Source organism: Herpailurus yagouaroundi, unplaced genomic scaffold, assembly GCF_014898765.1.
Source record: "Herpailurus yagouaroundi ecotype Mexico unplaced genomic scaffold, PumYag 195, whole genome shotgun sequence".
Classification (NCBI taxonomy): domain Eukaryota; kingdom Metazoa; phylum Chordata; class Mammalia; order Carnivora; family Felidae; genus Herpailurus; species Herpailurus yagouaroundi.
The window spans coordinates 18,479,081-18,505,825 of NW_024412426.1; the positions used below are offsets into that span (position 1 = coordinate 18,479,081).

Here is a 26,745-nt window from a genome sequence, read left to right on the forward strand (position 1 = left end):
TAACCTTAAAAAGGAACATGATTTTCTGAAGGTCTAAAAAAAATGTATGTTCAATGAAAAAAAAATTTTAAACTTCTTGACAAGAAGTATGGTAGTAAAACATACTGGGTTAAAATTATTTAAAATAGTTTATATGATATTTAGAATGAAATATATGCAAGAATATCATTTATCATATTTCCAAATAAGCAATGACTAATACTATAATGATGATATCACTGATTATTATTGCATATTTAACATCAAAGGCACATGAACACTATAATGGTTACAAGCAATGTGTGCCATAATATTCTTCTCCAACCGTAAATGATAAATTTCTTGTAATTCTATCAATAGATATAATAGCATCTACTGTGACAGACAATTCTTCGGCTGAAAATACTACAAGTTGCAAAGCTATTATCAAAGCATCTGGAAATTTCTAAGTATCAAGAAAGAGAAATTAATTATTTCCTAAAATTACTTAGACAATGGAAAACCTTAAAAATTCTAATCTTTTGTTTTTGAACATATTTTCATTTTTGATCTTCCCTTCTCTTAGGCAGTGACTGTGAAATATAAATGACCATGGGGGAGGAAAAGACAGTATCCGAAAAGAAGCAGATTCTGACAATGATTAATATGGAGCTGCCAAAGGATGTCTGGCAGCAAAAAGAAGCAAATGCTTATGTAACTGATAAAAAATTAGTTAGTAGCAAATAACATATCTCCCTGGAACCTGAGATAGCGTATTTGATGAATTGTTTAAGCTAGCCTTTATTCTTCTACCTGCTTACGCCACAGAGGCAAAAATATGAAAAAGAAAAAAATTACAGTTGATTCCTCTTATTCGAGTTGGTTAATGGATGAGTTGGTCATTTAATGGAATATACTGATTAAAAGAATCATTGCATACACTCTCAATTAAAAACAACAATAATATGCTTCTCATTAACACTATGCTGCATACCAGTGACCTTTTCTTCAAAGATTCTGTAGGTATTTCTGTATTTCCAGTTATTTTTATAAGCAATGGCAACAACTGCATAATTGTTATTATACAAGGTGTGAGAAACTAGACTGAATTTCTAGCCATCTTGTGATACAGCTTGAAAGCAACTTTGTGAGTATGTTTAGAATGCAAGCTTGCCACGTGACCCTTCTAAGATGAGGGTAGATAATGTAGGAAAAAAATTCTAGGTTTTGAGCTTTCTAGTTATTTGGGTCACTATCTCTTTTTCTCATGGTAAGGTATTTCCAAATAAATATGAACTTATATTTAATTAACCCTCTGTTAAATGTGAGAACAGATTTCTCAGAAAGATGTTCTTCTCTGTGAAGTTTAATCAATATACTGTAATGTGTTTAATAGGACTACAGGTCTAAAATGCTAAACTATGATATATGCAAAGATTACTTTGTAGAAGACAAAGTTTCACCACCCATAGCTTCAGGTTTAGCTTCTCATCAGAGTGATTATAAAGGCTCCTTTTGGAAGAAAAGGGATTCTGGGGCACCTAGGTGGCTCAGTCAGTTGGGCGTCTGACTTTTGATTTTGGCTCAGGTCATGATCTCATGGTCATGGGACTGGGCCCTGCATTGGGCTCTGTGCTGATAGCACAGAGCTTGCTTGGGATTCTCTCTCTCTGCCCCTCCTCTGCTGGCTCTCTCTCACACTCTCTTGCTCTCTCACAAGATAGATAAACAAACATTAAAAAAAAACAAAACATTTAGAAGAAACGGGATTCTGAACCTTGGTGAAGACATCAGTGTCACTGCCTACAGCAGCCTCTTGTGTTAGAGAGCTATTTTAGACACTAGGTAGGTTTTGTAGCAGAACAAGGGCCCTGGGAATTTGTGGCCATGAAGTGCTTGATTATCACAGAGAATACCAAGAAGATGGGCCATGGAGAAATCAAAGAAAGAGGATAACAAGGAAAAGATCAAGAAGGCCACAAACAGATGATAATGCAACGGAGGGAGATATCAAACTCAAAGTTAAATAAAGTGATTTATTACAATACATCATTGTCATCATTAGAATCAAGTTATCAGAATCAGGACCACGAATCTACTATAATCGCTCTTCATGTCCAGAATGCAAACCTAAAAGAAATGCTTGTTTGTGTTTTAAACTTGCTGGACCTCTTTGCCACATGTGACGGCACTGCTTCTTCCTTCCTGGAAATCAGAAATCCGCCAAGAATTCCTCCTCCTCATCAATCCTTTCAACATCTGGAATTCAGTTCTTGGGCTCTATACTGTTTTACTCTATTTTTCTTAGATGATCTCATCTACTCTCATGATTTCAGCAGTGATTTTCCCCCCAGCATCAGTCTCCAGCATCCAACTGGTTGGCGGACAGCTTCACTCAGATGTCCCCAAAATATCCCAAACCCAAAGAATTCAAAACAAAATTCATCATCAATTCCTAATCATTTTTCTCCATTCAATCTCAATGGATGTTATTTTCTTTCTCAGCTAAAAATCCAAGTAATTCAGTCACCAAAGCTAGAAAATTAGACATATTACTTTTGACTCTTCCTTTGTTAATCCTTCCATAAAACTTAACCAATTTGCCTCCTGCATGCTTCTTATTCTGCTTCTTTTTCTCTGGCTCTCAACATGTCTCATTTAGACTGATATCTCCTAACTGGTCTCTCTGCTCCTGCTTGCTCCCTTCAATTACCCTCTACAAGGTATAAGAAGAATTTATCTGAAATGAACATCTCACTATCTTTCCCTTGTTTCAAACGGATCAATGGCACCTCCTTAGCTTTAGAATAAAGCCCACATTTCTTGACATGATTAGAGTCTTTATAATTTGGTCCCTGCCCATCTTTTTATTTAAAAAAATTTTTTTTAATGTTTATTTATTTATTTGAGAGAGAGAGAGAGAGAGAGAGAGAGAGAGAGAGAGAGAGGAGGGAGGGCAGAGAGACGGAGACACAGAATCCAAAGCAGGCTCCAGGCTCTGAGCTGTCAGCACAGAGCCCAACGCAGGGCTCAAATTCACAAACTGTGAGATCATGACCTGAGCTGAAGTCAGACACTTAACCGACTGAGCCACCCAGGCACCCCTGGTCCCTGCCCATCTAACCATTTTTACCTCATACCTCTTCCTAGCATAAATTTTCCGACAGTAACTGAACAAAAACTGTAATTTCATATTATTCCCTTTATATGCTGTGCCCTTATGTGTTTCCATGCATTTGTTCATGTTCGTGTTTAGCTATCTCTACTCCCCCCCTCCCCTTTCCCAACCTAAATTATTTATGTCTTGGCAAGGTTACCATCTCCTCCAGAAAGTCTTTCCTGAAAGTTCTGGCAGAGCTGGGTTGGGTAATTCTCCTTTCTCCTTTCTCCTTTTCTGTGCTCTTACTCTGTGTATTGCTTTCACTTAGCATACTATAAGGTCTTTAGTGACCGTCAGAAAAATCCATGAAGACACATAAAAAGAATAAAAAGAATAAGTATGTGTCTATAGTACTGGTGTCCCACCCTGAACTATGAGGCCTTCCAGAACACAAATAATAAATTATTTATATTTGTAACTGCACTTCCTAGCCCGGCACTGACAGACCAATGATCAATAAATGTTCTGTTAAATGAAGGTGACTGAGAGGAAAGAGAGTATACAAAAATAAACTGCAGAAAAGAGAAGACTTCCTTGCCATATTCCTTCATAATGGTCCTAGTCCTGCTCATATTTGAGCAGTTACACTGACTTCTTTATTTCTAGAGGGTTCTCTTTAAAAATAACTCCAAATAAGCAATTTATTCCCTTCTTGCTAGCAATATTAATTCAATTGAGAAACTGTCCTGTACTTGACATCAGATCTCTTACTTTATCACCAAAGGTACATTTTAAAAAAAGACATGCCATGTGTAATCTCCATCAGATAAATGGAAAATGGGAAGGAAGAAGAAAACCAAGTAGAAAATAAAATAAACTTGGAAGCACCATGCCATTTCTCACATGGAAAATTACTTACATGCAGCAGCAATACAGCAGCAAGAAAGGACTGTCCCTGACAGTACCCAATGTCTTCATCGTAGACAGAGTAGGCCTAGAGAAAAGACACAGAGAAAGAAATACTGTAAATATTCACAGATTTTAATGTACGTTAACATCACGCTACTACTTTAACTTGTCCCTAGGCTGTGCACCACAACTGCAACTTAAATGTGTGAATCATTTAAGCACAGTGGGATCCTCAAAGATGCTATATAGTTTCTATAAAGGAATTCTAAATGCCCCATTATCTCCAGGTTCATCTTCAGAATTTGGAATAAAGAGATATTCAGAACACCTACTTTTCAAAGATCCATTACGGTTTATAGTCAGGCAAATGAAACCATGGAAGGCAGGAGCAAAGGGTAGAAGAGGGTGGGTAGGTTCTAGAGTAGTTGTGGAGTTCTAATGCAAAGACAAATATACCGATGGTGCTGTTTGAATCCTGGATCTGTATCCCATCCCATGTATCCCATCTACGTGTTGTGCTTCGTTTTAGTGAGGGGATTTCTATTTAATGCATTTAATACAATGCATTATGATTCTGTGAGTCTAAAAACTGTCTCTGTCCAGGACAGTGGTTATCAAAGATTACTAGGAAGAGTCACCACTGGGAGGAGGGGAAGTGTAGTAGCTCCCATATGCCAAAGTAGTTAAAGTACCGGATCTGAAACATTTTTTAATTAAAAAACAAAAGAAAACAACTTTCTTGAAATAGAGTTTGTATTCAGTGAAAAGCATACATTAGTCACACAATTCCTTGAACTGGGTCACTTATGTAACCCCATTATTAAAGAATATTTCCATCATTCCATAACATCCCTCATGCCTCTTTGCAGTCAAACCACCTCCCCTAGGCAACCCCTGATCTGGTTTTTCTCACAACATATTATTAGCTTTGATTTTTTTAAACACTCTCATGCAAATGTAATCATTTAATATAAACTCTTTCGTGTCTGGCTTCTTTTACTCAGTATAATGTTTCTGAGATTCTTCCATGTGGTTGTGTACATTAGCAGGTCATTCCTCTTCATTGATGAGTACTATTCTACTGTGTAAACATACCACAATCTGTTTATCCGTTCTCTCACTGATGAACATTTGGGCTTCTTTGTTTTTGGTTAGTAAGAATAAAGCTGCTATCTATACACAAGGGTTTTTCATGGATATAGATTTTCATTCTCTTTAGGTAAATACCTAGGGGTGGAAGTTCAAGGTTGAAATGACAAGTATCTGTTTAACTTGTTTATAACAAGTTGCCAAAGTGTCTGTCCAAGTGGTGGTAACTCAGTTTTCACACCCACACCAGCAAACTATGAATATTTAATGCTTCACGTCCTTGTCAATACTCGATACTGCCAGTCTCTTTCTCTTTATTAATTCCTACGGTTTTAATTCGCATTTCCCTGATGGCTAAAGATGTAGGGTGTACCATCACGTACTTTTAGGCAACTGATATATATTCTTTTGTGACACTCTCTTCAAGCTCTTGCCCACTTGTTTCATTAGGTTGTTTGTCTTATTACTGTTGATTCATGGGAATTCTTGATACATTCTGTTTACAAGTCACTGCCAGACACGTGTGTTACCAATATTTTCCCCTAGTCTGTGCCCTGCCTTTTTCACCCTCCTAATGATGTCTTTTGAAGTACTATTGTTCTCTCTTAACCTTCTTCTGCTAATGATGATATTATCACACTCTCTTCTAATGAGAGAAAAATTGGATCATGGAAACATTACCTAATGAATCTGAAAGGAGCTTTTTCTTCATTATCACCAATTTCCAGAGCTCTGCCTAATTTTAAGAATTGAAAGATGCATTAGCATCCTTTTACTTATTTAATTTTCTTTGATTTATACAGTTATAGTTCTGATTGCTTAATTTGTACTTTTATCCAGAGCTCATGGGTGTGTGTATTAGGGACTGGAAGAAGGATTACAGACAGAGAGAAAAGAAAAAGGAACAAAAAAGGAAGAAAGAGGGAAAAGGTTCTAATTCTATCCCAATTTGGAGCATTGCTGATGGTGCTCTGTCACTTCCTTTTTCATGAACAAGGAACAAGGAACTCTGGGCTTTGTTGAGGAGACAGCATGTTACAGAATGGCAAATATATTTTCAAGGCTTCCCCTTCCCCATGAAAGATGTCAGTTGAGGATTCTTTAAAACTGTGGATCTCCAAAAGCCGCCCATGCTTCACCGACCCTGACATCATTTTAACAAATGTTTGATCTATTTACTGAGGGATAGTTAATGTTTACTGAGAAGTGTGCTGTTTATTTTTTTTATTTTTTTTTCAACGTTTATTTATTTTTGGGACAGAGAGAGACAGAGCATGAACAGGGGAGGGGCAGAGAGAGAGGTAGACACAGAATCAGAAACAGGCTCCAGGCTCTGAGCCATCAGCCCAGAGCCTGACGCAGGGCTCGAACTCCCGGACCGCGAGATCGTGACCTGGCTGAAGTCGGACGCTTAACCGACTGCGCCACCCAGGCGCCCCAAGTGTGCTGTTTATATGCTCATTTGTGTTACAAGAGAACTCTAACAGAAAATAAAGGTCCATGATACATCAGACAGAGAAGGTATGAATTCAGTGACTCCACAGACTATTCTTTAACTAGAGAGCTGAGGCTAAAAGTGCACATCAGTAATGCAATGATCTTACTTTCTACTTGTTTTATGGATCTTAGTTAGGTTAGAAGCAAAAATGACTTTTCAGACACCACTTGCTAAATTGATTTTATGATTCACAGTTTAAAAAACAGCATTCTAGCAAGTTCATATCCTTGGAGTCCTTCCAAGCACTGTTTTGGCTTTAGTATAAGCCTTCTCTAACTGAGGTGAACTGAATCCTCTCCTTTTATTTGAAACTTGCCTCCCTTTGCACCAAATCTCTCCCCATTCCTCACTTTAAGTGCATCTCTGGCCAGATGCTTGCTCTGTCCGACTTTTAAAAACCGTCTCTACACCACGTCTGTAATGGAGTAGCAGCTCCTACTGGACCAATCTTCCCTCTGGCAACAAATTTAAACTGTGTCTGGACAATTATATAAAACAGCTACCTGAAGACACTGAAGAGCTAAACAAAAGCAGTCAGAACCTTAGCGGGGAGAATAAACTTGGAAGAAGGGAACGACACTGGGTAAAATTCCCATTCTTTATGGCTTTTGCTAAACATCAGGCACCAGGGCTACTGCATCGGATGGCTAAAACTTGGATATAAAACAGGAGTCTTATTGGCTAGAAAACCCAGAGAACAGATTGGAGAAAAAGCTATAAAGTGGGGGTGGAAATTCTGGAACAAAGAATAACAGGAGAGAAGCCCTTACTATACTCACTGTAAAACTACAATATTCAAGATAGTATAAAACTGACAGAAGGGTAGACAAATAATCAGTAAACAACAAAAAGCCTACAAGTACAGGCACGCTTATAAAATTATTTGATTCCAGCAAAGTTACCAAGATAATACAATGAGGAAAATAAAATTGTTTATATGTATCAACTTGCAAGTATATGAAAATTGTTTCAATAAATATGCTCAAATAGTTGGATATCTATATGAGGAAAAAAATGAACTTGGATCCCTACCTTACTTCACACACAAAAATTAATTTCAGACTTATCACAGTTCTAAACATAAAACTAAAACTATAAAGCTACTCAATGAAAACACAGAATATCTTTGTAATTTGGTAAAGGCAAAGGTTCTTTTAACCAGGACACAGAAGTGCTAACTATAAAAGAATAAACTGATATATTATCAAATTTTTAAAAACCTCTAATGATGAAAAGACACTGTTAAAAAAATAAATAGGTAAACCACAGACTGGGAAAATATTTGCAAACATATCTGGAAAAAGTCTTGCAACGCGTACATAAAGGTCTTCTACAGCTCAATGTCGAACAACTCAATTTTAAAAACAAAAGATCCGAAGAGACATTTCACAAAGGGTTATCTATGAATGGCCAGTAAGACCATGGCCAAGTGTTCAACATCATTAGACAATAAATTAAAATGAAATGAGAACCACTGTGAGATATTACTATGTAGCCACCAGAAACTAAAATAAAAAGACCAATACACTAAATGCCAGTATCCTTGGATTCTCAAACACTGTCGGTAGGAGTGTAAAATAGTAAAACTACTTTGTAAAATTGACAGTTTTCTAGAAAACTAAATATACACCTACCCTATGACTCAGCAATTCCATATCTACGTATTTACCCAAGAGAAATGAATGCAAATGTATACAACAAAGACTGATAGAGAGTTGAGATATATTCCTAACAGGTTTATTTATTATAGCCCCAAACTGTAAGCAGCCTCAGGTATCCCGTAGCAGGGAAGCGTATAAACATGGTATATCCATACAATGAAACACTCCTCCCTCAGCAAGAAAAAAAAGTGACAAGTCACTTACTTATACCTGTAGCACGGAAGAATCTTAGAACTATTACACTGTGTGAACTACATCTCACATGAAAATGATTCTCCTCCATGGTTCCACTAACATAAAGTTATACAAGTCAAAGTGATACAGGGTTAAAAAAATCAAAACAAAGATTGCTCTGGGGGAAGGGTCAGGGATGAACTGCGAACACATGACGAAGCTTCAATGTCTTGGACACAAGTTTGCATTTGTCAAAATTAATGAAACGGCACTCCTAGTATTTGTACACTTCACTGATAAGAAGTTGTACCTGCAAAGGAAAATTGTTAGCAAATATTGAGCTCTAGCTAATAATATCCCTGCTGCACTATTAGGCATAAGGTATAAAGACATATAAAGGCAATGTACTTTCAAATGCCTGAAAATATTAAAAGGGATTGATCAATTGAATAGCAGGTAGATGGATCGACAGATAAGTGATCAAGAAAATGTAACAAAATATTAACTGTAGAACCCAGGTGGTGAGTTGGTGGATGCTTCATGTACAATTCTTTGTAATTTTTTTTAATATATTTGAACATTGTCATAACAGTTTTGGGGGAAAACAATCTGTGGCTGCACCCTGTCTCTGCTCTCTGCTCTGAACTATAGCCCACTTTTCTGGCGGGGTTCCCAAGAGTACTTTCTATATTCATTCAGCAAGCCAGTATTTTTTTTTTAATATATGAAATTTATTGTCAAATTGGTTTCCATACAACACCCAGTGCTCATCCCAAAAGGTGCCCTCCTCAATACCCATCACCCACCCTCTCCTCCCTCCCACCCCCCATCAACCCTTAGTTTGTTCTCAGTTCTCAACAGTCTCTTATGCTTTGGCTCTCTCCCACTCTAACCTCTTTTTTTTTTTTTTTTCCTTCCCTTCCCCCATGGGTTTCTGTTAAGTTTCTTAGGATCCACATAAGAGTGAAACCATATGGTATCTGTCTTTCTCTGTATGGCTTATTTCACTTAGCATCACACTCTCCAGTTCCATCCACGTTGCTACAAAAGGCCATATTTCATTCTTTCTCATTCAGCAAGCCAGTATTTACTGAGCATCTATTATGTAATTAAATACTGTGCTTTGTGAGGTGGATGCAACGATGAAAAGACATGGTCCACGCACCTCAGCTCAGAGTCTCGTGGAAGGATTGATTCGGTGTGTGCAGTGAAACCAGGCACAGTGAGAGAAGCGCTGCCAGAGAGGTGGGAGCTCAGAGGGAAAGGGTGAGCGGCCAGATCATCGTGTAAGAAGCAGAGTTAAAGGCAAGAAAGACATAACACAAGGTGATGTTGTTTTAATCTTACAAAAGAAAAAAAAGGGATGGGACCAGAACTGCTGCAGACTTGGCCTCACAATCTTGAAGGAAGAATACGGAGATTCCTTAGGCATGCTGCGGGGGAAAGGCATGTACAAAGGCATGAGAGAGCCTCTATTATGGGCCAGATACTGCGCTAAATGCTTTTCTGTGTTCTCAATCAATTCACACAAAGCATATGAGATAAGAGAAGCAGGTTTAGAGAAAGTAAACAACTTGGGCAGAGACACAAAGCTAGAGCCAGGATTTCAACCCAAATCTGTTTAAATACAGAGCCTGTATGCTTAACACATGTAGTATGTCCCCCCCCCCCCCCCCAAATTCATATGTTGAAACCTAATCCAAAATGTGATGGTACTGGGACATGGGGCCATCCAGGGGTGATAAGGTCAGGAGGGTAGAGCTCTTGTGAATGGGATTAGCGTCCTTATAAAAAAGATCCCAGAGTGTTCCCTTGTCTCTTCTGTCATGTGAGGACACGGCAAGAGGACGGCCATCTACGAACCAGGAAGCAAGCCCATACCACACACTGAATCTACCAGCACCTTGATCTTGAATTTCCCAGCCTCAAGAATTATGGGAAACAAATTGTTGTTCAAGCTACCCAGTGAATGCTATTTTCATTACAGCAGCCTGAAGAGACTAAGACAATCATTTAGACTCACTCTGTGCAGAATTATTCTTCTTAGACATTTATGCATTTGGGTCCATAAACGATGGAAGGGCCTATCTTCTGATTTGCCTTGGGGGTCAAAAGGGTTGGGGGATAAGACTCCACAGTCTCAAGAGAAATGACAATTCTTGATGACATTTTGACAAATCTTGATTCTTGTTTAATCTTTTTCAATCTATGACTTCTGGGTTTAGGGAAGGAGAACTTTTAATTTCTCTATGTAATATATTTATTAACATGCTCACTACAGGCTAGAACTTAGACATAACAAATGATATTTGTAAGGCATAATCTAGTTGGTGCTAACATTTATCTATAAATGTAAGTTCTTTATCAAATAAATATAGAAAACACTTGATTTTTTTTTAAAGTGTGGGATGCTAGCTTTGAAAATAATTTCCCACAGGGTAGTGGGACTTTCTTTACCAACCCAAACACACACACAATAACCAGTACTGATCTTGAATTACCTTAAAAACATTAGGGAAAATTTTAGTCTTACAGCTAAATTATGTCTAAAGATTAATCTACAATCTTCTTTCTCCCAAAATACTCTCTCACACACAAACCTTTACTAGGTTGATGCAGGAAACACAGAATGACAGTTCTCTTTTGTCCCAGGAATGGATAACATACAGGTATCTATTGTCTATTTCATCACACAAACACACTTATAGGTAAAGAGGAAGGAAGCTCAGATTCACAGGAAAAAATGAAAAGGAAATCAGAACATGTACTCTAAGAAGCCAGAGAGGCTGTGATGTGGGCATACAAGAGAGGATCAAACTTCTGAAACATATCCCTATTTAGCTCTTGGCAGTGCTAAAGGAACTGATATATTTGCTGATGAACTGGCGACTGATAGACAAACAGTTTCATCTACTACCTGCAATGAGCTTCTGCCAAAATGAAATCAAAACAAACAAACCAGCCTTTGGACTGTTCTTGGCACCAAGAGCCCTTAAATGAGTATGTCATGGAAACAACCAAGTGTAAAATATGTGGAAGTAAGTTTATTTATAGACTAAAAAGAGATCTGTTCTCATACAATCTAAGAGACAAAAAGAGATACCAAGGAAAAACTATGTTTAAATAGTGCCACAAAAAGCTAAATGAAAAGACGTCACAGAGTGACAAGAACCGTAAGACACCTGGAGGTCTAAAAGAAATTAGGGTAACCTTTAAAGAAAAGATTATTTAATATAGCACTTAACACACATGGCTTTGCAAAGAATCCTTTAGCATTAATTTCTCTGACCGTAAAATGGCCACTAACATTTATTGATAATTGCTGCCCATTGTTTTAGGTGTTTATATAAATGTATTTAATCCTTAACAAAAACCCTCTGAATTAAGTACTATTAATATATCCATTAAAAATTTTTTTTCACATTTTTAATTTATTTTTGAGAGAGAGAGAGAGAGAGAGAGAGAGAAAGAGAGAGCACAAGTGGGGGAGGGTCAGAGAGAAAGGAAGACACAGAATCCAAAGCAGGCTCCAGGCTCTGAGCTGTCAGCACAGAGCCTGATGTGGGGCTCAAACTCACACACCACAAGATCATGACCTGAGCTGAAGTCAGACGCTTAACCGACTGAGCCACCCAGGCGCCCCAATACATCCATTTTATAGAAGAAGGAACAGAGGCACAAAAAGCTAAATTACTTGCCCAGGGTCGCCCAGTTAGTAAGCAGCAGGCTAGAATTCAAACTCAGGCAGCCTGGCTTCGGATCTCGAGGTCTTAGCTACTCTTACTATGTAGACTCTGGATCTTAGTGATTGTTGACAAATGTGGCAGAGTTCGGGTGAGCAACCGCAGAACTTAATGATAAAACATAAATTTTTCTTTCTGTGTTGTATTCAGTACATAGTCATAAACTAATCAGAGATGTGGGTTTATTTAAAGAAGGTAGAAGAATGGTAATCACCAAATTTAGGAGAGTGGCTGACTCTGGTGGGGTGGAGGAAGATTGACTCTGAGAAGACACCTGGAAGTATCCAAAGATATTGGTAATACTGTATTTCCTAAGCTGTTGTCACAAGGATGTTACTTCTATTATTGACTTTTAAAACTCAGAAATACAAATCATGTTTTCTCATTTGAATGTATATTTCATAATTTTAAACATCTAACTAAAATTGTTTTTTTTTTAAATTTTTTTTTCAACGTTTATTTATTTTTGGGACAGAGAGAGACAGAGCATGAACAGGGGAGGGGCAGAGAGAGAGAGAGGGAGACACAGAATGGGAAACAGGCTCCAGGCTCTGAGCCATCAGCCCAGAGCCCGACGCAGGGCTCGAACTCACGGACCGCGAGATCGTGACCTGGCTGAAGTCGGACGCTTAACCGACTGCGCCACCCAGGCGCCCCTCTAACTAAAATTTTTAAAAGCTTACTACTTATTAGTAATTTTCCAGTCGATGATTTGTGATAAGATTTCAAATTGGGTGACATCTCTAGAAAACAGATATATGAAAAACACATACCAAGGCTCCACTGGAGTTTAACATAGGTGATTAAAATAGTGAGGTAAAATAAATAAATAAATAAAATAAAATAGGTAGATAACCATTGGAAACTACTCTTCTTGGAGAAAATTATACCTATGCACAGTAGATTCTCATTTCTTGCAGCTGTTTGCTCTGTAAAGTTGCTGTGAACACTGAATTAGCAGATACTGAATCGATGCCCCAAAGGGGGAAACAGAGGATTAGGCTTCTGGGAGCCCCTGGTCAATCAATCCACCATAACCTTGTTTTATGTCTATGTGTATTTCTATTTAAAGACACTTTATTTGATACTTATTGTTCATTAGTTCATATTGAAATCATGGGCAACATTACTACCACTCAACAAAGCTTAACGAACACACATGTTTTCCATATGGTACGTCATGGCCTTCTTGTGTTTTGTGCTTGGCATTGCTAGACAGCACTTCACTACACTTGGTGGCCATTTTAAACAGCACAATCACCAACACCAGAATCACCAAAAGCACAAAAATGACGTACTAAACTTCAAAAAAGAACTCTTATTTATAGAATGAGAGTTGAAACAAGAAGACAGACAATTACCTGGTTTCATGTGAACTTTGGAATGTATACATCAGGTCTCAAATTTTTCTACACAGTAGAGAGGTACATCAATCAATGATCACAAAAATACCAAGGGTACTGATTTGGGGGTTACAAATAAATCTTGGTGAATAGGCAAATTTGCAAATATGGAATCTGTGAATAATGGAGATCTACTGTGTGTGTGTGTGTGTGTGCGTGTGTGTGTGTGTGTGTGTGTGTGTGTGTGTGTGTACCCTCTTAGATAACATCTGTATCTAATTGTATTTATCTATATATCTTAGAAATATATAAATACATCTTTGGGAATGCACACACACTGATATCCAGAATTAAGTTGACATCATTTATTTCTGAATTAGCCCACAAAAAGCAAATCAATATAAAATGTTTTTCATGAACAAAACCAAAATTTTTAGTGATTAGAATAATGAATAATTAGTTTTAAGAAGGGCCATAAACATTAGAAATACCAAGTAAATGAAAAGGTAATGTAGATGTATTCTCACACCACAATTTAAAGTTTTAAAATTTGGGACTAAATCAATATTTTTATAAAAATTTTCAGTACCAAATATTCCTCATCGTATTCCTTTTCCTCCCAAGCCTTTAGAGTCATTTTTTTTTAAAATTTTTTTTTCAACGTTTATTTATTTTTGGGACAGAGAGAGACAGAGCATGAATGGGGGAGGGGCAGAGAGGGAGGGAGACACAGAATCGGAAACAGGCTCCAGGCTCTGAGCCATCAGCCCAGAGCCCGACGCGGGGCTCGAACTCACGAACCGCGAGATCGTGACCTGGCTGAAGTCGGACGCTTAACTGACTGCGCCACCCAGGCGCCCCGCCTTTAGAGTCATTATGAATGACATATCTTCCTATTCCTTTAGAATTCAGTACAGATAGTCCATAGTAATCAACAGTTCATTTACCAGTATTTTCTTTGAAATTCGGCATGTGTTTTCCTATAAAAGCAATATGGTTATGAGGCTCTCAGATTCGCTTCTAAACTATAAAACCGGCCCCTAACTATAGGACCCAGGACAGTAGCTTTTTATGGTAAAGTGTTCTAAAATCATTGTTCGTTAAAAAATTTACTTGCAAGTTTTCTAATAGTGGATCTGAATGCCAACACTTCAAATTCCACCTCTGCCTCTTACAATAATTAGTTAACTTCCCTAAGTTTCAAACACTTTGAGGCAACAAGTATTTGTGGAGAGTTTTTTTGAAAGACTGGTCTAAGCAGTGAACAAAATGGACAAAACACCTGCTCTCACAAAGCTTGTTTTTTTATTGGAAAAAGACAACAGTGTAAGTAAGTGTGAAGGTAAGTGCAGTGGCAAAACGTAACACAGGGGAAGGGGCTAAGGAATGCTGGACTCAGAGGACACTGCAAGCGTAAGAGGGGGGTTAGGGCAGACAGTACTGGGCAAGTAACACTGGAGCAAGAAGTCAAGACAGGCAGAAGAGCAAGCCATGCAGACAGATCTCTGGGAGGAGTGTTCCGAGCAGAGGGAACAGTCGGTGCAAGGGCTCTGATGGGGGAGCAAGCCTGGCATGTGTGTGACTAGGACAGAGTTCATGTTGCAGAGAACAGTCACACGTGAAGTTTACAACCTTGTAAACCTCTGTAAGGACTTAAGCTTTAAAAATGAATGAAACAGAAAAACCAGGTGGACAGCTATAGTTTTAGACCAGGGTGGCTACAGTGGAAGTAATGAGATGCAGTTTCTGGACGTATTTTGAGGATAGAGCCAATAAGATTTCCTAATGGATGAAATGTGTTGTGAAAGACAGTCCTGCACAACCTGTTGACCTTTGCACGGTTGCAAAAGAGTATGCTGCAGCCCTGGGATATTTTCTCACATGGAGGTAAGGAGCCCTTACTCCCTGTGCTGGGCTTATCACCTTGTTTGGTCATCTTTCCCGATTCCAGGCTTGATGCATACTTCTTTATAAGTGTGTATGTCATATGGCACCTGGTCAACCCCACAGTTATCCATAGTCTCTACGAGGAGGGAATGGGCTCTTTCTTCTGCAGCACAGAAGAGGTGCATGCAGACCATCTCCCTGTGATAGACATCTTGGAGGACTGACACTCACTACTGAAGTTGACCTTGCTCTTTTTTCTGTGAGGGGAAAGTATTGCTCCATCCAGTGGCTGGGTGAGCTGTGTCTTTCTTAGTAACCTCAACACTTGCAAACTATGCAGTGGGTTGACATCCTGGGACCTCTGCTTCTAGTGGTAGCTAACACTTTCTCAACTTAAGTGTAAGAGAAAGAAAGGAGAGTCAAAAACGATGCAAGGTTTCTAGCCTGAGCAATGGGAAGAATGGAGTTACTATTAACTAAGATGACGATGTTTTATGATTTGGAATATGTTTGTCTTCTGACAAGATCATCTTCAATAAACTAATACAGGTGAAATCCTGACTGAAATGGGTTTAGTAAATAGTTGAAGGAGAGAAACTGGTTACAGCAGGTATAGACAAATCTTTTGAGGCCTTCTGTGATAAAGGGGAGCAGATTATCTTCGTCTGTAACACAAAGGTAAAAATAGAAACCACTGTATAAACTTGCCTGAGGATTAAACAGCGCCTGGGCACAGCATGAGGTGAATAATAGTAGCAATGACAGGCTGGTGTCAAGGAGGACTACAATGTCCTTCTTCCACATATCCCATTTGAGCCATCATCAGGATGAGTATGGAGCTGTCTGGATGAGGTCTCACTCACCATTACAATGCTTATGGATTCTTGTTTTATTAAAAAGTAGTCAAACTTCCCATTTCCTTTCAGAAGCCATCAGGCAAAGCAAGATAAACATGACATAGAGGGGTGGTCCGACATTATACTCTAACCAGGATGATGAGGCCATCCATGTGGGGAAGCGGATGGCCAAGAATAAGGAATCAATGGAGTGACACACATGGGATATTAGAGCCTGACCACTGTAAAGAGGCCATCTGTGCAAGACAGGAGAGGCCACAGCAATGGGAAGCTGGTTACATACAGGGATATTGATCAAATGGATAAATACATGAAAAATAATGAGAACTAGGTTTTTTCATTATTAGAGAAGGGAGTTAACAAATATAGGAAAAAGAACAGTAGAATTCATTTGCTGATATTTAATTGAAATTGAAAGTATTCCTGTAAATCCCTAATTTTCAACATATGTAAAAAGGTATAAAAACAAATATGGGCAGTGACATCAGCAAAAAAGGCAGAGTAAGGATCTCTACAAATGTGCTCCTCCATAACAGCAGGAAAGATAGCAAAAATCGTTACAATCAGCTTTTCTAGTGCTCTGGAAATTGACCTAAGATTTGCAGCAACCTGAGGAACATTTATTACAGAAAAACGACCGAATCTCAGTAAGGACAGCGAACTTTGTGGCATTTTTTAACTTCCCTTAGCTCTACCTCTGCAGCCCCTTGATGACCTTGAAAACTAACACCTTGCTTTTGCAGTGAAAACAAGCATCCTGGAGACCATCAGGAGCAAAAGGGGATGGCTACAAATCCTGCAAAGAATCATTTGCAGAGAATGAGCATTGTTAGACCTGTGTGGTGGTTCCCCAAAGACCACTTGCAAGGCTCACCCAGTGTGAAAAGCCCTTTCCCCAGGGCATTTGTCAAAAACAATTACAAGTGATTGTTTAATTTTATGACTGCCTTCAGGTGGTAGATAAAAGTTGGAGCAGACAACAGACTTAACCAAAAGGTTTAAAAGGAAAAAGCTACAGAATGAGATGTCCATAAGGTCTTTGAAAAACTCAGACTTATTTCTGAGACTATAGAGGGCCACGTCCATGTGTAAAACTGTACAGGTGCCCAAAGCTTTGGGTAAGCTCAGAAAAGGCATGAGAAGGCTTTAGGCTCTCATTTCTGGCTGACATTGATTGAGGCTCTGCACAAGCAGGAAGTGAAGGTAAAATAGAATTGTCACCCGGTTAGCTGAATAATAAAAGTATGCCTAAGCACATCCGCAGAGCCCCTTGGCAGAGAGTGGGAAAGTTACGGGTTCTAGGAAATATAAGCAAACCTCTTTCTAATCATTAGCTAACGACCAAGCAGAGAATTCAATGGCCACACGTGACAAAGAATAGACTTTATATAATTAGTTCACAAAAGTCACCAAACTACAACAAAAACAACAAAACCTAGCAAATCCACAGAAAGAGAAAGTGGATTATTGATTGCCAGAGGCTGAGAGTAGGGATGCTGGAGAGTGACTTCTAATGGATACAGGTTTCCTTTTAGAGTGGTGGAATGTTCTAGAACTTAATAGTGATGATGGTTGCATAACTTCATGAATATACTAAAAACCACTAAAATGTACACTTATTTCAAGGGATGCATTTTATAGTACGTGAATTATTTCATTAAAAATACTGAAAAAACTGTTTGTATAAAGACATGCATATATGTGTCTATACATATATTCACATGCACATATATATTTCTTAGCTCTGTCCGGTGAGATGACTTGTGAGTAACTCATCCTAATATCAGTGAATACACCTAGTGTAGAAATCTTGATTTTCTACCATTTTTAACTAAAGAAAGGAGGGATCCTTAGAGAAATGGTCTAGTTCTGGGGCAAAGAAAGCCTGGAGCATCTTTTTGGGCCAGAAAGAAAGGCAGTGCTCAGAGAATGATAGGATATGCCAAAACGCCAGCTTGAAGGTCTCCCACCGTCCAGTTGGGAACAAGCTGAGCACCAAAACAAATAATTATAGTAAGAGAGTTAGTAATACACTGAATAAAATGAGAATTGATGAGTCTATCCGAATATGATAATATGGGTGTGAGTGTGTGTGTGTATATACATCCTGTATATACACACACACACAAATAAATAAATGCAAAGTCTGATGAAGAAGGTATGTTTATATAATTATTTCTCCACCCCAAAATATTTCTTAATTGCAAAGGGTAAAAGAGAAACTTCACAGTGGAGAAGTCTGGTCAACAACACCTTATTTATGTGATCGCAGTGACCATCATCAGCTCAGGTCATGATCTCACAGTTTGTGAGTTCAAGCCCCGCATCAGGCTCTGTGCTGACAGCTCAGAGCCTGGAGCCTGCTTCTGATTCTGTGACTCCCTCTCTCTCTCTGCCCCTCCCCCACTCATGCTCTGTCTCTGTCTCAGAAATAAACATTAAAAAAAAAATTTTCAAAGTGACCATCAATTATGGGAAAACCTGCAGCTGTGTGCTACCTGAGAGGAGGAGATAAGAGATGTTTCTTTTGTGTTACTCTTGCCAAAAATGTATAACTTGAGTCCAACCATGCGGAAACATCAGACAAACCCAAACTGAGGGACATTTCAAAAAATAACTGGGCTATAATCTTCACAAGTACCAAATGAAGGAAGGAGTGAGAAACTATTCCAGATGTCAAGAAGATGTCAACTAATAGAAAGGTATGATTCTGACCTAGGTCCTTTTTTCTGTAAAGGACATTATGTGGACAGCTAGTGAAACCTGAATGAAGTCTAAGGCTTGGGTTGTAGCAGTACATCGATGTTCCTTTTTGATTTGGATGTTTCATTACAAGAGAATATTCTTGCTTCTTTGAAAACATCAAGTATTTGGGGGTGATGCAGCATCATGTTGGCAAACCACTCTCAAACACTATAGGAAACAAAATTATGTACTTGCAACTTTCCTGTAAGTTTGACATTCTTTAAAAAATATATGGAAATATGGATGTATACATACATATATAAATAAATTCAGAATAATTTTGTCTGTTGATTTTAATAATAAAAAATTGGGGCTTAAAATAGGTTATTAAGTTTATCCTATATGCTGGCAAAAAGAAGAGTATTAACATAAGCTCCAAAAATAGATTCCCTGATATGAAATAATATAAACTCTGGCAAATATAAACATAGAAAACTAGATGTACTCACAAATATTCACTCACAAAGCAATTTTCTTATCTAACATAGCTGGCAAAATTCCTAGATGTAAGTTTCCTTTTATATAACACTTGAAAAAAAAAAAATAAAGCCCTTGGCAACAATTTAAAAGTGAACTGATATACTCATTTAAAAAAAGGAAATGTAAAATAGCTAGACTATCATATACTTAAAAAAACATTTAATGCCCCTATTATAAGTAAACTACCGTATGATTATGGGAAATTACCCAGAGTGTTTAGTTTATATCTTTGGACTTTTGATTTAAAGAAAAAAAAATGATACATGAAGGACAGCAAAAAGGAACTCTATAAAATAAATAAAAACAACATCCTTGCTCCTTAAAGAGCTTACGTTGAGTAATTATTATAAACAAAATTATTTTATAGAAGAAGAAACTGTAGAGAGAGCTCTTGTAGTGTTTATATACATTACATTCTCATTTAAAATATCTGTTTGGTGAACATGAAAATGAACCTGTCTAATCTCCAACAGCAGAAAACATAATTGGTCCAAGTTGCCAACTGGTATGTCCTGAAATCCATCCTAACATTTGCACTAAGGCCACACTTCCCGGGGTATACTCCCAGCCAATGACTGAACACAACAAGACATTAAGGCAGGCCAGCTTCTGGGAGAAGTGGGACCCCACACACAACTTAGCCAAGGACTCCCATTGGCCTTGCCAAACATTCCTTATAAGTGCACTACACTCCAAGACACTTCTACCTAATCTTACTTCCTATCTTCTTCCCTTGGGGTCAGACTAACATTGTAGTCCAATGGCTCTCCCAGCATCTCCATTTTCTCTTACAGGCATCTCCCCTAATACACTGCTTACACATTTAATCCTGTTTTGGTGACAAACTTCTGGGAGGACCTGGAATAACACAGTTTCATCAAGTCAACAGCACAGAGTTAATTATATTACATCATGTAGTCAGTACTGCACTCTGCTCTCTAAAACAAAGAAAAAGAAAATGTCAGAGAGAACCCTCTTCCCTCAAAGACTGAACATGCTGAAGAAAACACTTAAATGAAATTAATCAGACAATGTTCAAACATAATCCATAATAATCATCTAAACTTTCTAGAGTATTTTTAATCTATAAATCACTGTGGGTAGAAGTGGGTAGAACAAGCTTCACAAGGGAAGTGGGCTAGTAAGATTTGGACAGATGGGAAGGAGGTGGAAAGCAATTCAGATTCACACCCTTCCTTGGTCTTTAAAAGATGCAGGAAAAGGTCTGGTTAAGGAGGAGTCTTCAAAGTTGTAAAGATATTTTGCCAACTGGATAACAATTAGTAAACAGGAAATAAGTCCCCATAATCTTGTAACTAATCCACTCAGGAATAAATGTGAGTTTATTGTTTGGGATATTTAAGGCATTTGAATTTAGTATAGAGATCTCTATTTTGAGAAAAATCATAAATTCAGGAAACCATGAGTAGCATTTTATTTGAAGGCTCCTTGTGTTATGTCTTTGCAGGTTAGTTTTTTCTTTTCTATTTTAAAAAGCAATCTTACTTTTCTTCTTTTCTCAAAGAAGAATGTTGTTTTTGAAAGAGAATGACTATAATCAAACCATTAGGATACACACCAATCCCTGTATTCTAATTTTACACATTTTTATCATCCTCATAATCCTACTCTTTCTCTTCCTTATTCTAGTAATGGTGTGATGGCTTCAATTAGCCTTTCAGTTGAAAGACTACGGGTTCCACAGAAACTACAAAGCTATTTCAGAAAAGCTCTTATGGGACCAAGCACATAAAGAAATTTTTAAAAACTTTTCAGACACTTTCAAGAGCATTACAAATCATTCATTCTCCTTCCAGGACTCCAGCTTCACAAACCTAACCTTTTATTGTTACAGTTTCAGAAGAAAAATCCATATTTAAAATAACATCATATCTTCCCAGTTAAGCTCTGACCCATAAAAAGTCTGTCCTATTAATATGTATAATAACAGGAACAAAAAAAAGACCCCACTCAAAAATAGTCCCTCATGTATGATTTAATGATACTAATAAAAAATGTTTTTGAAATACTATAAGCAAAAGCTAAGCATGAAGTTAACCCCTATATACACACAAACACACACTGTGAAGCTTTCCAACTTTAAGTTGCTAAGATTTCTTTTATATGTGTATGTATATGTATGAGCATGCATTTGCTGTTCTAAATGGCTATAAACATAACTGTCCTTGGCAATGAAGAAGAAGTAGACAATTTGCCTAAAATAAAAAATGGAAAATGAGTGATTTAAGGGCAGGGAAACCAAATGAAACTCTTACCCTCAGAGATTAAGATTTATCAGTATGCAAATCTAGTACCGTCTTTATTCCACTGTAAACAAGAGGATCAGTGACTATTTCCCCTCTCCCAGAGAAAATCTGAAACTATTAACGAACACTTATCTAACGAAAAGTTTAGGGGAACATTATGAAAATGTGATCTCTCATATCTCCTCACAGGAGCAAAATAATATTTCATAGAAGGGGAAAATTTTGGAAAAAGCGGTCTGCAACAATATTAAAAACAACTAAGCAGAGATTTCAGTGGTCTCATAGTGTCAAGGACACAGAAAGTAAGATGTGGAGCCCACCAAGGAGGAAGATTTCTAATAAATACCTCAGGCTTTTAGCTGAAATGCTGGAAGGTCTCACCCATGAAGCAAAAGATAGTACACACTGGGTCAAATGGATCCATTATACTCTATCTTCCTACCAGAAAAATACTAAATCTTCTTTGGAGTAAAATCATTCAAAGCCTTATATAATTTTTCACATACAAAATCCAGATTTCTATTAAAAATAACCAAGCATGAAAGAAAATATGAGAAAATAAAAATCAAGAGATAATAGTAATATATGAACAGGTGATCAGATATTAGACTTTATCAGACTTGGACTTTAAAATACCTATGATTTGGGGTACGTGGGTGGCTCAGTCAGTTAAGCGTCTGACTTCGGCCTACGTCATGATCTCACCATTGCTGAGTTTGAGCCCCATGTCAGACTCTGTGCTGACAGCTCAGAGCCGGGAGCCTGCTTCAGATTCTATGTCTCCCTCTCTCTCTGCCCTTCCCCTACTCATGCTCTGTCTCAATCTCTCTCAAAAGTAAACAAGCATTAAAAAAAAAATACCTATGATTAATCTGTACAAGAAAATAGGAAAAAAACTCACAAAGGAGAATGGAATCTATTTTTAAAAAGAATCAAATAAAAATTCCAGAACTGAAAAATAAAATAACCAAAATTAAGACTGCAATAGAGTAGAGAGAGGATTAGTAAAAAATATCCAGATGAAGACACAAAGGGCAGATGGAAACATAAAATGAAGATATAAGTGACACAGTAAAATATGAATACTTGGAAGTCCAGAATAAAGGAGCAAGGCCAAATAGAATTTAGAGAGATACTGGCTGAGCATTTCCTAAAAGTGACAGACTAAGTCAAGCCACATATTCAATAATGAAGTCAAGCCACATATTCAATAACGAACTCCAAGCAGTACGAATATAAAGAAAATCACAACTAGGGCACATTATTAAAAAAACAAAAAACAAAAAATTGTTGAAAAACCAAAGATAAACCAAAAATTTTAGAGCAGAGAGAAAAGATGTATTATATTAAAAAAGAAAACAAACATATGATTCACAGCCATCTCTCAACAGAAATGATGAAGGCCTACAGACAATAGAGTAACACCTTTAAAATGGTAGGCAAAACCCCATCTCAACCTAGAACTCCATATCAAATGACAATCTTTCCAAAATAAAGACAAAATAAGACCCTCACACAAATAAAAGAAATGCAGTAAGTTTCACTAGCAGATTTTTACTAAAGAAATATAAAAACTTCCTCAATCCATGCTCATGGATTGGAAGAACAAATATGGTTAAAATGTCAATACTATCCAAAGCAATCTACATATTCAGTGTAATCCCTATCAAAATGACACCAGCATTCTTCACAGAGCTAGAACAAACAATTCTAAAATTTGTACGGAACCAGAAAAGACCCTGAATAGCCAAAACAATCTTGAAAAAGAAAACCAAAGCTGGAGGCATCACAATCCTGGACTTCAATCTGTATTACAAAATTCTAATCATCAAGACACTATGGTACTGGCATAAGAGCAGACACTCAGATCAATGGAACAGAATAGACAACCCAGAAATGGACCCACAAACACATGGCCAACTAATCTCTGACAAAGCAGGAAAGAATATCCAATGGAATAAAGACAGTCTCTTCAGCAAGTGGTGCTGGGGAAACTGGACAGCGACATGCAGAAGAATGAACCTGGACCACTTTCTTACACCACACACAAAAATAAACTCAAAATGGATGAAAGACCTAAATGTAAGACAGGAAGCCATCAAAATCCTCGAGGAGAAAGCAGGCAGAAACCTCTTTGATCTTGGCCGCAGCAACTTCTTACTCAACATGTCTCCAGAGGGAAGGGAAACAAAAGCAAAAATGAACTAATGAGGACCTCATCAAAATAAAAAGCTTCTGCACAGCAAAGGAAACAATCAACAAAACTAAAAGGCAACCAACGGAATGGGAGAAGATATCTGCAAATGACATATCAGACAAAGGGTTAGTATCCAAAATCTATAAAGAACTTCTGAAACTCAACACCCAAAACACAAACAATCCATTGAACAAATGGGCAAAAGACATGAGTAAACACTTTTCCAGAGAAGACATCCAGGTGGCTAAGAGACACATCAAAAGATGCTCCACACATCACTCATTATCAGGGAAATACAAATCAAAACTACAATGATACACTACCTCACACCTGTCAGAATGGCTGAAATTAGCAACTCAGGCAACAACAGATGTTGGCGAGGATGCAGAGAAAGAGGATCTCTTTTCCACTGCTGGTGGGAATGTAAACTGGTGCAGCCACTCTGGAAAACAGTATGGAGGTTCCTCAAAAAATTAAAAATAGAGCTACCCTACAACCCAGCAATTGCACTATGAGGTATTTATCCAAAGGATGCAGGTGTGCTGTTTTGAAGGGGCACATGTACTCCAATGTTTATAGCAGTACAATCAACAATAGCTAAAGTATGGAAAGAGCCCAAATGCCCATCAACTGATAAATGTATAAAGAAAATGTGCTACGTGTGTATGTGTCTACACATACATACATACATACACACACAATGGAATATTACTCAGTGCTCAAAAAGAATGAAATCTTGCCATTTGCAATAACGTGGATGGAACCAGAGTGTGTTATGCTAAGTGAAATAACTCAGAGAAAGATAAATATCATATGATTTCACTCATATGTGGAATTTAAGAAACAAAACAGATGAAGATGGGGAAGGGAAGAAAAATAAGAGGGGGAGATAAACCATAAGAGACTCTTCAATACAGAGAACAAACTGAGGGTTGCTGGCAGGGTGCTGGGTGGGGTGATGGGCTAAATGGGCAATGGGCATTAAGGAGGGCACTTGCTGGGATGAGCACTGGGTGTTATATGTAAGTGATGAATCACTAAATTCTATTCCTGAAATCATTATTATGCTTAAAAAAAAAAAAGAATGAAAATTAAAAGGACAAAAAAAACTTGAAGAAGAAGGAAAACAATCCCAGATGGAAGCAGGCAATGAAGGAGGAAATGAAGAGCATAAGAATGGATAAACAGGTAAGTCTAAATGAATATGGATAGTTTAAAATACAAAAAAATAATACCCTGTGTGTGGGCATAGGTGGGTATTGATGCATGCACAGGATTAAATACATGATAATAATAGGACAATGAACCAAAAATATATGAAGTTAAAGAGATGTAAGTTTCTTGCATTATACAGAAGTGATCCAAGTACTCACTTAGGTGTATTCCAATACATGAAGAATGCCTGTTGTGATCCCTAGGGTAACCATTAAAAGTATGCAAACTATGTAATAGTTACAGAGTTTAAAGTAGAAAATGAGGGTGAAAAAAGAGAAAAAACAGATGAAACATAATAGAAAACAGTGATATAGTAAGTTTAAAATTAAATACATAAGTTCATTAAATGTAAATATACTCAATACCCCAATTAAAAAATAATTGGAGAGCTAGTGAAAATAACAAAGTTCAATTATAAGATGCTTAAAGGAGAGACTTCTTAAATATAAGAACTCAATTGAAAGTAAGAGGATATTGAAAGTTATACAATGCAAAATGAAGCTAATTTGGTCAGACTGCTATCAAAGTACATACTAGCAATAAGAAAGACATTTTATAATGATGATAAGGTTATTCAATACGAAGACACATTAACACTAAATTTGTATGCACTTAATAACATAAATAATAACATAAAAATACATAAAGCATAACTCGACAAAATTAAAGGAATAACAGACAAGCTCAGATTCATAGTTGGGAATGTTAGCACAATTTTATCAGTAACTGACAAAACAGGAGAAGAAAGAAGTTATAAAAAGATTGGAAAAGCATGATTGCATATTTAGAATCAGAAAGCAAGTCTCAAAAAATTTCAGAAGTGTTAAAACACACAGAGCATGTTCTTTGACCATAGTAAAATTAAGATAGATCAATAACAAAAAATAACCTAAAAGTCACCAAATACAATGGGTCAAGGATATCACCATATATATAATAGTAATAAAATATGACATCAAAATTGGTGGGGTTGTAATAGAATACTACCCAGGAATACAAAAGAATGGACTACCAAAACACTCAACCACATGGATCAATCTCAGAGGCATTATGCTGCATGAAAGAAGCCAGAAGCATATACTGTATGATCTATTTATAAAATTATAGAAAAATGGAAACTATAATGGCAGAAAGAAGATAAATGGTTACCTGAGGTCAGGCATAGATAGGATTTACTATGAAGGGGCATTAGGAATTTGGGGGCCAATACAGTTGATATCCTTTTTCAACAGGACTTAAATGGAAAGATAATCTATTTGATGTACATAATGATAAAATGATAAAGAAATCCAGGGATCTTTTGGTTCTCTTGTATTGAGGTATCAAAAAACCAAATCAAAAGTACATGAAAAGCATTTTCTAATCTTTTTTACCTGCCTGCCAGTAAAACTTTAGAACAACTGTCATTTCTGTTTTTGGAAGTGGAAGCATTTTGTTTATTTTTATTGAAGTATAATTAACATATAACATACAAAATATAATAATATGTTATATTATTATCAGGTATACACCATAATGATTTGATATCTGTATATACTACAAAATGATCACCACAATAAGCCTATTTTACTACAATTACAATTTTTTCTTGTGATAAGAACTTTTAAGATCTATTTTCTTAA

The 26,745-nt window shown here is 37.2% G+C and overlaps 1 protein-coding gene across 8 annotated transcripts in view; it reads right to left on the reverse strand.

The window, feature by feature from the left end:
- The window catches only part of RABGAP1L (RAB GTPase activating protein 1 like), an 802,606-nt gene that overhangs the window by 296,923 nt on the left and 478,938 nt on the right, over positions 1–26,745 (reverse strand). For all 8 annotated transcript variants that reach the window (XM_040446724.1, XM_040446725.1, XM_040446723.1 and 5 more), the window contains one exon: positions 3,978–4,052. In XM_040446724.1, coding sequence (XP_040302658.1) covers positions 3,978–4,052 — 75 coding nt within the window. The remainder of the gene's footprint in view (positions 1–3,977; positions 4,053–26,745) is intronic.